Source organism: Bombyx mori, chromosome 16 (genome assembly GCF_030269925.1).
Source record: "Bombyx mori chromosome 16, ASM3026992v2".
In the NCBI taxonomy this organism is placed as follows: domain Eukaryota; kingdom Metazoa; phylum Arthropoda; class Insecta; order Lepidoptera; family Bombycidae; genus Bombyx; species Bombyx mori.
In genome coordinates this window covers 4,223,842-4,236,041 of record NC_085122.1, presented here as the reverse complement: position 1 = coordinate 4,236,041, position 12,200 = coordinate 4,223,842, and the positions used below count along the sequence as shown (strand labels likewise).

Here is a 12,200-nt window from a genome sequence, read left to right as displayed (position 1 = left end):
TAAGTATTTTATTAAGTTAGTAATTATTAAGTAAAACAGCAATAAATGCTTGTTATTATTATTTCCGACCATTCGAATACTTTTACAGTTTTACAGGTAAAAGTAGTTTTAAATTTTAAATAATGTTTTTTATTGCCCTTTTAGGCAGACGAGCACACGGCCCAACTGATGGTGAGTGATTGCCGTCGCCCATGGACTTCAGCAATGCCAGCGGCAGAGCCAAGCCGCTGCCTACCGCTAATGTTGATCGTTTTCACTGAGCCTCACATAGTTTACCTTCGTACGCCGCCAGAGGGCTGGTCTCCTCGGTCTGCTTGGAGAAAAGGCCCATCTTCCGGTCCACGGTGCACTGCCAGGCCGCGAATATCTCCTGCATGAGACGCAGCTCGAGGTCGGGCCGGGCCGTCGTCAGCCACTGCCAGCATTCCACCGCCGTCGTTACCGCGTCCTCCGTGAAGAGTTCCACTTGGGACCAGGCTACATGACAACGATATTCATACATTAACGAAAAAAAAAACGCATCGGTCCAATTTTAACGCACTTTTATTTATTGTAATGTATATTTAAAATGTCTTATTTGATCGGAAAATAATAGCCCACAGGAATAATACTTTTTAACGGTCTACTTGTAATGTAAGATGACTGAATCACTACCTATCCAAATTCTGCCGTGTTGCTATTCTTTGTTCTGGTTTGACCGTCGAATAGTCGTTATGCAATTGAGACTGCGACGGTATTGTCATTATGCGAGCTGCCTCACGTCATTACGGATCCTCCCGATCCATTAACGGTGCTTTTAGGTACCTCAAGCACCGGTCCACCAACCCGTAGACACAGCCCACTGAGTTTCTCGCCGGATCATCTCAGTGGGTCACGGTTCCGACCCAGTGGTAGATTCTGCGAAGCACTGCTCTTGCTAGGGCCAGTGTTAGCAACAATTCGCTTGGAGCCCTCCGAGCTCACCTACATGTTAGGGCGAAGCTGAAATAGCCTCTCAAGGCTATCAGCATAGGTAGGGGAAAAAAGGCAAGGTCAGGTTGCTAATGTATCATCCTTGGGCCCGCGGTCTCGCAGTCGCGGCCCAATTCCACATACCCCGTGCGCCCCTTAGGCAAAGGGACCTCGTAGGAGGTTTGGTACCTGGCACTAAAAAAAAATCGCTAGTGCAGGAAGTACAGTGTACAGACCGACGGCGTGCAGCAGCCGTCGCGTGAGCGGCGCGGCGGGGCTGTGCTGCGCGGCGTGCACGAGCAGCGCGGCGGCCCGCCACAGCGCGGCGCGGTGTGCGGTCTCGCCCGCCGCGCCCGCCTCCCGCAGCGAGCCCAGCAGCCGCGCCGCCACGCGCCACACCGCCGCCTCGCCGCCGCCCTCCGCGCTCACCGCGCCCGCTATCTGTCAGGACAACGCTCGCACTCAGTGCCGACAGAGGTTATGACATTTACCGGTGGTATGACGTCTTGTGAGTCCACTTAGATGGATGGACGAGCTCACAGCCCACCTTGCGTTAAATGGTTACCGGAGCCCATAAACATCTACATAGTAAATGCGCCACCCACCTTGAGATATGAGTTCTAAGGTGTCAGTATAGTTACAACGGCCGCCTCACCCTTCAAACCGAAATGCATTACTGCTTCACGGCAGAAATAGGCAGGGTGATGGTACCTACCCGCGTGGACTCATAAGAGGTCCTACCACCAGTAAACCTATCTGATCCAGTACCGCACCTCCCCAGCAAAACGACTCCTCTGCGACACGACGGCGAGCAAGGCGGCCGAGTCCTGCGTGACGCAGGGCGGGCGCTTGTCGAGGGCGGCGCGGGGCAGGGGCGCGGACATCCTGTTGAGGCCGGCGGCTCCGAGCAGCGCGCCCGTCGCCAGCGCGAGCCCGCAGTGGTGCCACAGCGTCGAGTTCGGGACCTGTTCAATAAGGATGTGCAACACTTAAGGCTTCGTTCAAGACCATCAGCTTAGGTAGGAAAAAAAAAGCGAAATGTCGCATAAAACAAATAGCCGTTCACTAGTCATTAGTATGATTGCACGCGCCGGACCTGGTTGAGGTACTCCTGCAGGTGTGAGCGGGTGGACTGCGGGGCCCACTTCATGGCTTCCTGGACGATGCCGTGACAACGGTCGGCGAAGTCTTTGACTATGCTCTGCGGAAGAAAAAACGTAATTTTCATTATTAATCCCTTGAGCACGAACCATCGATATATCGACTCTCGGAGTGGGGGGCGTCAGAATATCGACTATTTGCGCAATTTAAATTTCATTCACTTTGAATTTAGCATTGATTTTTCTATTTCTCTTTTAAGTTAAAAATTTTTATAAGGTAGTTTTTTATCAAAAATCTTTTAGCACTTTTTGCAAAATATGTGAAAATAAGGTCAGCACTAAAAGGGTACAAAAGCAAATACATTAGACGAATAGACGAATTTCAAAGATTGACTGACACAAACAGACAATATGAAAACTAGTTTTTTTTTATAACAATGTCGCATACCCTACGAATAATTAAAACTATCGTATTTTTAATGGTAATTATTTTTTTTGTTTATTGCTTAGATGGTAGTAATTATCATGACCAGGATATTATCAGGTAAAATAAAAATAAGTAATAAAATGATTGTTCTGTTATCAGTACCCGAAACGTTTCCAGGTAGATTTTCAAGTTAATCGCAACGCATTGAGATTCCTTTAATATAGAAATAGCAGTCAAGTTAACAATAGCAATGTGGAAAACTGTAACTTCGATATAACAAATGGACGCTTCAATTGTTTTTACCTCTCTCCCTTCCAACGTGTCTTGGAGCTGCAAAGTGAAATCTGTCCCGGGAACTTTAAGCAGCGGCGTTTCCTGGTTCGCGTCCAACTCGAGACTGAAACTCAGCACTTGCAATATATCCAGCATGGACCAAAGCACCTGAAATCATTTTTAATGTTGTTCGTCAGTTATGAGATGTCACATAAACGAGATGCACTTTGGACTTTATTTATTACTAGCGACCCGCCCTCGCTTCCCTACGGAAATTGTAATTTATTATTGATTTCTCCACTATTTAATGGATGTTATTATACATATAAACCTTCCTCTTCAATCACTTTATCTATTAGAAAAAATCGCATCAAAATCCGTTGCGTAGTTTTAAAGATTTAAGCATACATAGGGACAGACAGATATAGGGACAGAGAAAGCGACTTTATTTTATACTATGTAGTGACCAGCGGCCCGCTCCGGCTCCGATCGGGTCTTTAAAAAAAATTTCAACGATTATTGACGTTGTTTTATTTTTTTAAATAAAAGCACACTTATTGCGGCATAACTATAATAGTTAGACATATGCTGTCGTGACGCTTTTTGTAAATAATAATGTGTTCTACAAAGTCGTAGTACATTATTTTATTCTATCATCAATAGTTTTCGCAGGGCGCGCGATGTAAAGAATATTTTAGGTAATTTTTTTACACCTTGAGTTACATTATTGGAGTTTTAAAATTAAAAATATCATTACAAAAAAAAAAACTTCTTCAGCTATTTCATTCAAATAGCTGAAGTTTATTTAAAAACTTCGATCTGTTGATGCTAATACAAAATAAAACAGACCTTTAATTACAAACAGAAATGTTCCGTGTTTTACCCATCGATAATTTTTTATCTTTGTCTTAAATTTCCGTCTTTTTTAATAGCCGACTTTGAATCGAAAATAAGAGTGTTTATCGATTCGAGACGATACTTCTTGTATTATGCAAAAAATCTCTCAATTCACATCACGCGCTGATTTATTCATACTCAATCGTTTTCGTAACGACCTTTTGAGGACTAAGGTAAAACTTTCATCAACAAACCAAAACACTGGTTGACTTTACTGGTGGTAGGACCTCTTGTAAGTCCGCGCGGGTAGGTACCACCACCCTGCCTATTTCTGCCGTGAAGCAGTAACGCGTTTCGGTTTGAAGGGTGGGGCAGCCGTTGTAACTATACTTGAGACCTTAGAACTTATATCTCAAGGTGGGTGGCGCATTTACGTTGTGGACGTCTATGGGCTCCAGTACCCACTTAACACCAGGTGGGCTGTGAGCTCGTCCACTCATCTAAGCAATAAAAAATAGAAACATCGACTTACCCGACAGTTCCACAACAGATGCGGGAATCTGTCGACGAGCCTGGCGAGCCACTGGTCTGCGACGCGCCGGATCTGCTTGTGGATGTGGTTGAAGTTGACCAGCAGGAACTGGGCGTGGCCCTCCAGCTCGCGCTCGCGAGAGTCGTCCTTCACCTTCTGCGACATCACGTCGAGAAACTTCTGGAACACCTTGTCGCCGACGCTGGAGTCGACGACAGCATTCATCACGTCACACACACGACACCGGAAAGACATTCCCCACTTAAACAACTTTTTTTATTGCATAACTAGCTGACCCGGCAGATTTCGTAGTGCCTCAATCGATAAATAAAAAACATAAGCTTTTGTATAAAATAAACTTAAAAAAAAAAAACAAAAGGGTCCGACAGGGGACACATCAAAGGAAAAACAAAATTGTTTGTTTTTATATAATTTCGAGCATTTTCATATTTATCTACCTTTTAAACCTCTGGACTTACACGAATAATTCAAGACCGAAATTTGCCAAATCGGTCCAGCTGTTGAATTTTAGCGAGACTAACAAACAGCAATTCATTTTTATATATATAGATTGGATGGACGACCTCACGAACCTGGTGTTAAGTGGTTACCGAAGCCCACAGACATCTACATCGTAAATGCCGCCACCCACATTGAGATATGAGTTCTAAGGTCTCAGTATAGTTACAGCGGCTGTCCCGCCCTTCAAACCGAAACGCGTTACTGCTTCACGGCAGAAATAGGCAGGGTGGTGGTACCTACCCGCGCGGACTAACAAGACGACCTACCACCAGTAATTACATAAATTATAATTTTGCGGGTTAGATATTTATTACACGATGTTATTCCTTCACCGTGGAAGTCAATCGTGAATATTTGTTAAGTACGTATTTTATTAGAAAAATTTGTACCTTTTTTTTTATTGCCCTTGTAGGCAGACGAGCATACGGCCCACCTGATGGTGAGTGGTTACCGTCGGCCATGGACTTCAGCAATGCCAGGGGCAGAGCCAAGCCGCTGCCTACCGCTTAATACTCTCCACAAGCCTCGTTTGAAGAAGGACATATCATAGCGCTCGGGAAACACCGTGGAGGGGAGCTCACTCCATAGCCGGATGGTACGTGGCAAAAAAGATCTCTGGAAACGCACTGTGGATGAACGCAGTGGCTTCAGGTATTATGGATGAACTCTACCTGTTCGCGCGACAGCGCGACGTTTGAAAATGTTCGGCTCAACTCGGGTGCCGTCGCCCGTACGCACCCCGCACCTCTCATAACAGTGCGGTACATGACGGCACGCGGAGATACGCTCGTTCGATATTGAGTAAATTGTGCGCGCGCGCCTTTCGATACTAAGTAAAAGGTATAGTGTGAACCGGTGAAAAGGTGTATGTGCCACCCATCGCAGAGAAACACCACTACGACCGTGATAGTGCCAGCATCAGCCTCCAAGTAAGTCCCGTTTTCCTACCTACCCTCTCGTATCCGCTCATTCTCCGCAGAGTTCATGTGCTCCCCCTTTCAGCTCATCAGCTCACGTTTAAGGTGACGCTCACCTGCGTCACCACTACCTGCCTGCGGGATTCGAACACCGGTGCACTGCTAGCTAGATACGAATGCACCGGACGTCTTACCCTTTAGGCCACGACGACTTCACGTTACTGTCGCAATCAATATCAACATGTATTTTACACTAGTAGGCCTATAGAGACAATTCTCAAATCGTCATAATTATACCACCCGCTGGGAATTCAGTGTCATCACTGCCAAGAAGTCGCCCACAAATATAGAAAATATTTATCTAATTCTATCTATCTAAAAGCATAAGATTAAGTAGTGGCATACCTCGCTACGCACTGCCACATGCCGGCCTTATCCTTTTGTAAAGTTGTATCACTTAAATATTCTATGATCGGTTGTAAGCTGGGCTCCGGTGAATTGCACACCCTGAAAATACATAAATATTTATTGTTATGGCGGCAAGAGTAACGCCATCTGTTATCATCGAGCGAAAGCGGATATTTAAACGACTAGTACTATCAGAAATGTTCTGGACTATACAAGCGTTGCTAAGACATTTTTAGAAAGTGATTTTTTTTTCCTACCTAAGCTGATAGATAGCCTTGAGAGGCTATTTCAGCGTAACCCTAACTAGTAGGTGAGCTCACGGGGCTCAAACCTGACGACGTTGCTAACACGAACCCTAGCAAGATCCGTGCTTCGCAGAATCTACCACCGGATCAGAAACGGGACCCACTAAGATGATCCGTTGAGGAACTCAGTGGGCTGTGTCTGTTGGTTAATTTACTCGTCGAGCCCTTCGTCGCAAGCGACGGATTCGACGAGAACGATGACCGGTGCTTGAGGCACCTAAAAGCACCGTTAGTGGATCGGGAGGATCCGAAATACCTTAAGTATTATAATAATTAAATTGATTTTCAATTTGTTTTTCGGTGAAAGATAATTTCATTCATCACCGTTCCAGCGCGGTATTCCGTATTATATGAATTAATAGATTCTGTTTCTGCTACGATGCAGTCATGAGTTCCAGTAAGCGGTGAGACAGTTAGAATTAATACATAATATATTGTAAGATCCGATTTTTAGTATTAGTATTGTTTTTTATTTTTTTACTTTATTATGTTTTTGTAAATTTTAAATCATTAAAAAATTTGTATGGAGTTGGAACGTTTGCGTACGTTTGCCGCTAGGGGCGCTGTTCAAACTGCATACAAATTTGAGTTAACTTTTACGCTATCGATAACGTTAATAAATGTTTTCATTTGGTATTCTTTTTTTCTTTAATTATTGTATTCCATCTTCGAGCCGATGAATTGCGAATGTTATGTACGCAATTATTGTCAAATGCATCATCAGGCCATAAATTAAATAGTTTATGTTATTTTCAATGCAAAATCTTTGTGATGTGGCAGTAATTTTTTAAACAAATAAATAAACTCGCACTAAGTTAGAAAGAGACACTGTCATTTCTAGTAAAAAAAAAAAAAGATGATTTCTATACTTACTCACCTCAATGTTTCCAGCCAATAGACGCTCAATATGTACATGCAGGGCGCGAAACTCAGCTTATTCACTATGACCGTTATGTCGGCCGCGTGCTCCAGCAAGTTCAATATCTGAGTCTTCAGTTCTTGTAGTTCGTTTATCGACACCGAGTCGTTCCTTACCGCCGAAGTGTACTGCAACTCCCGCATTTCCGAACGTAACGACGTCTGCGAGACAAGGTAAGGTGATTTGACGGCTATCTCTTTCACGCCCGTGTACCACTCCTGCGGCCATAGACCTGTGAGGTTTTCATCGAGAAACATTGATATTAATTTGACGTGTGACGCTTATGTGTTTTAGAAATTCACTAATTAATCAAGCTTTAAGCTTTCATGGGACCGTTTAAGATTTGTTGAAGGTAAAAATTATTAAAAATTTGCTTTTAATTAAAAATTTAAATAAATTTAGTCGAAAGAAGATCTATGTTATTTAGCATTGTAGTGTCCTGTTATAAAGTTAGCACGTTTTAAATCGTTTCTTTTAACTAAACAAAACAACAACAACAACTAAAGTTCTCTAAATTCACACGAAAATCTCATAAAAGAAACACCGCACACAATCGAGAAACGAATCAAAAAAAGCATTTTCATTAAACACCTATTGAAAATTAAACACATAGATGCGTTTTACTAATTTTACTGCCTAGAAGCGTATCGTTACAAAAATTAGATCAAACACTAAATCGAGGGATGAAAGGATTTTGCAACATTACAAAATATCATCACAAAAAAAACTTCTTCAGCTATTCGAATAGGGTAACTTAATTGAGACCGTCAGCGGAAAAGTGGGCTAACCCACAATTTTTCATAATCATACTTAAAATTATGTATATTGTTACTTATTTAAAAATAATAAATTTTGATGCAAAGCCGGCCTATCCATAGTGAAGCTCCTGCTCACCCTCGGTGTGTCTCCCGAGACGACGTCCTTCCGGATATTCCCGGAGATGAAATCCCGTCTTATCGTCAGGACTGGTACCGGCGAGGGTAGACTTTCGGCGCGCACTGCGGTACCGTAGGTGTAACCATGGTGGAGCTCGATGGGGTTTAGTCGGTAGTTGGTTTTGCGGGGCGAGCGCCTCGCGCGCCTTTTTTAAGGCGTAGTTTCCTGCGAGGAATTCGGGGAGGTGGAGAACCTTGGCCCTCCTCGTCCCCCTCTTCCTCTCAGGAGGCGCCGGAGTCCGACATAACCTGTTTCGTTACCCCCCCCGGACTGGGTATCCGTAAATGGATTCAACAGCATTAAAAAAATGGCCACTTTTGCGCTGACGGCCTCAATTGAAGTTCAATTAAAAATACCGGATTGGTGATGCTAATATCAAATACAACTGTACCTTTAATTACAAAGATAAATGTCGCGTATTAAGCGAAATGTCGCTTACACCAAATAGCCTTTCACCCCTTGAAATACTTTTCATTATATTTTTTATTTTATTTTGGAAAACGAAACATACGCTATTTTTTCATTAACGAATAATAATGATAGTTTAGTGCTCTCAATGCCTGTTTATAGATCACGTCTATGGCGCTGTGTTTATTATATCTATTATATTAATATTATTGAGAATATTACAGTTTAAAGTACCTAAGTAAACTGTGCTTTTAGCTGACATTTTAATGTATATTTAATGCTTATTTCGCTTTCTAGTTTAAAGTATGTCTCACTCGCACTGAGTTTCTCGTCCGATTTTTTCAAAGGATCGCGATTCCGATCCGGTGGTAGATTCTGCGAAGCACTGCCCTTGCTAGGGCCAGTGTCGGCCTTTTAAGCTACCAGCAAATGGGAAAAACAATATCAGACAAAACACAGAGCCATACACGAGAGATATCAACTACTATCAAGGAAACGTGAAATCCAAACAACATACTTCTAAGTCATCAAAATAATATATACATTTCTACAAGCATTTTTACTCACGCTTTCGCATAACTAAAGGCGTTGCCATAGAGAAGAGACAATGAGACGTTTAAATAAACTCATACATATAAGAGGGCAGTTTTAATAAGTACATAGTTCAATGGGCATCGTTTCTCAAACATTTTAGTTGCGGAATCAGATTAAAACATTCGTTCATGACCGCTTAGAATATAAATTGAACTCCTCCTAAGCGGCTGGATCGATTTGAAGGAATTTTTTTGTATGAGTTTAGGTGGCGCCCTATTTGGCTTAGATTCACAAATCAGCCCGGCAGATGGCGCTGCAGTCGGTACCCACGTTATTTATCTATACTGCAACTAAACGGCTGGATCGACTTGAATAAAATTTTGTGTATGCATTCACAGGACAACGTCTGTCGGGTCCGCTAGATCATATACAGTTCTATTATCTATATTCGATTTCCATCAATTTTAAAACCTCCAAGATTGAAAGCGGCTGTTTAATGAATTTTTAAATAGCTTTCTTTATGACGGCTAAAAGCTCATTGTCCACCTGGTTTGGGGAAGGTAGCCACTACAGCCACGAAGTGGAAGTTACAATGTTATCATAACAGCAAGCAATAGTGACGTTTGTCTGTGACCCGATAATCAATTGGAAGTCAGCCCACATGAATACACATAGATCGTAAACAAAGATCTTCAAATGAACTGGCGACAAGAAGATACATCTTACGTAAGAGGAGTCTTGCTTTATCATAGGATTTTTTTTAATTTTACGAATGCATTTCCAGTTTTACTTTTTGAATAGGAAAAGTTTTAAAAATATTTGAAAAACGTTGCCATACATAATAGTACCAGAGCAAAGTGCAGTAATAAATTAAGGGTAGTTCTAAAAGTGAACGCATCGAGTCATTTATATTATTCGCTACTATCGATCGATATTAATCCGCGACTTTTTAAAATCGATTTCGAATCGACAAGTTCTTTAATTATTATTTTTTATTGCATAGATTGGTGGACGATCTCATGGCCCATCTGGTGTTAAATGGTTACCGGAGCCCATAGACATCTACAAAGTAAATGCCGCCACCCATAATTAGATATGAGTTCTAAGGTTTCAGTACACTTAATCTCAGTATAGTTAATCTTCGATTCAAATTTTATAAACAATACATTTGACTACCGATAATAGCTCGAAGCGTTTACTTATCAACGAAATTGAAATCGATTATCATTTGAGAGTGATTAATAAAATTCATTAAAATCTTTATCTGATTAAACGTTGGAGAAAAACGAAGGATAGCCACCTGATTCCGCCGCAGTGAATCCCATCACGACGCAGTACAGCCAGAAGTCTTTGAACAGCTTGTGCAATCTCGGTTTCGGGTTCTTGATCGGTGGGAGTCTCTTCACTAGAACCTGCGATACAAAAATATTGAACGACGTTTATTGTACAATACAACTATCTCAGGTACTATTTCAGGGGGAGACAGCGGCTTGGTTCTACCCCTGGGATTACTTACGTCCATGAGCAACGGTAACCACTCACCATCAGATGTGTCATGTGTTCTTCTATACTAATATATAAATCTACAGTGGTTTTTACGGACGTTCCGTTATAACTACTGAACCGTGCATCCGATTGACTTGAAACTTGGTATCCATGTAGAAAACACATGTAAGTACTTATTGGATAGGCTAGTATTTATATGAGTGTTGGACTCCCTAATAATAATGACAATAAATAATAATGTTAATTTAAGTGTGCAACGAAGAATTTTACTGGTGGTAGGACCTCTTGTGAGTCCGCGCGTGTAGATACCACCGCCCTGCCTATTTCTGCCGTGAAGCAATGATGCGTTTCGAAGGGTGGGGCAGACGTTGTAACTATATGAGATCTTAGAACTTATATCTCAAGGCGAGTGGCGCATTTACGTTATAGATGTCTATGGGCTCCGCTAACCACTTAACACCAGGTGGGCCGTGAGCCCATCCGTCCATCTAAGCAATAATAAAAAAAGAACCGGGCGAGTACGGCTAGTCTTCTTATATGGTCAATTAAAAAAACCATTGATAAGTCATATCGACGTCGCCCAAAACAGGTCATTACAGATCCTCCCGATCAATTAACGGCGCTTTTAGATACCGCATGCACCGATCACCGTTCTCGTCGAACCCGTCGCTTGCGACGAAGGGCTCGATGAGCGAATTAGCCCATAGACACAGCCCACTGAGTTTCTTGCCGAATCTTCTCAGTGGGTCGCGTTTTCGATCCGGTGGTAGATTCTGCGAAGCACTGCTCTTGTTAGGGCCAGTGTTAGCAAACACTTCAGTTTGAGCCCCTCTGGGGGTCTACCCCCCCCCTCTTCGAACAGAGCCCGTGTTAACTGACCGCTATGACGGGTATGAGCACGCCGAGGTTGCCCGCGCTGCCGGACGCCTTGAGCACGGGCGCGGGCGAGCGGTCCGTGGCGCGCTCCCCGCCCAGCCCGAGCTGCACGAACAGCTCCAGCAGCCGCGTCAGCAGCTCCAGCCGGACGTTCGTGCCGCGAACGTTCGCCGCTATGTTCGCGAGCGCGTTCAGCACCGCGCCCGACACGTGCCTGCCGAATTTGCACAATACACAATGAATGTTTAATGTACACAACTTTATTTAAGCAGATGACCGTAATGAATTAATATAATGAATGACTGTAATGAATGAATTATTTAATTATTCGATTCAAAATGACCCTACATATTATTGTATGGAGTTTTGAAAAACGTCAATGAATTCATTTTTATATAAATGTACTTCGAAACGATTGCAATTGTAGATCTAAGCAAAGTTATTACGAAATGAAAAATCTTATAAATAAATAAAAATAAATAAATAAATTTTTACTAACAATCACGCCACGTTAACTGGTCCCGTGATAAGTTCGTAAAGAACTTGTGTTACAGGTACCAGGTAACGGAAATAAATGTAAGATTTTTATTATACACATACATATATTTAATATACATCCATAACCCTGGAAAAGACATTTATATTTATCATACAAAATCTTCCCTTGGCGGGATTCAAACCCGCAACCCCCTACACAGGTAGTGACCATGTCACTTACCACTATACCAGACGGCCGTTATGGATCCGAC

At 42.6% G+C, this 12,200-nt stretch overlaps 2 protein-coding genes across 2 annotated transcripts in view; one reads left to right on the top strand and one right to left on the bottom strand.

Annotated features, from left to right (window-relative positions):
- The window catches only part of LOC778467 (fructose 1,6-bisphosphate aldolase), a 96,391-nt gene that overhangs the window by 19,102 nt on the left and 65,089 nt on the right, over window positions 1–12,200 (top strand). The window lies entirely within an intron of this gene.
- The window catches only part of LOC101741396 (phosphatidylinositol 4-kinase alpha), a 58,568-nt gene that overhangs the window by 31,297 nt on the left and 15,071 nt on the right, over window positions 1–12,200 (bottom strand). Inside the window, exons 11-20 of the mRNA XM_038016295.2 lie at window positions 11,455–11,665; window positions 10,370–10,481; window positions 7,150–7,423; window positions 5,965–6,066; window positions 4,121–4,322; window positions 2,782–2,919; window positions 2,048–2,152; window positions 1,725–1,916; window positions 1,188–1,392; window positions 277–477 (exon numbers count right to left, since the gene is read on the bottom strand). Of these exons, the coding sequence (XP_037872223.1) occupies window positions 277–477; window positions 1,188–1,392; window positions 1,725–1,916; window positions 2,048–2,152; window positions 2,782–2,919; window positions 4,121–4,322; window positions 5,965–6,066; window positions 7,150–7,423; window positions 10,370–10,481; window positions 11,455–11,665 (1,742 nt within the window). The remainder of the gene's footprint in view (window positions 1–276; window positions 478–1,187; window positions 1,393–1,724; window positions 1,917–2,047; window positions 2,153–2,781; window positions 2,920–4,120; window positions 4,323–5,964; window positions 6,067–7,149; window positions 7,424–10,369; window positions 10,482–11,454; window positions 11,666–12,200) is intronic.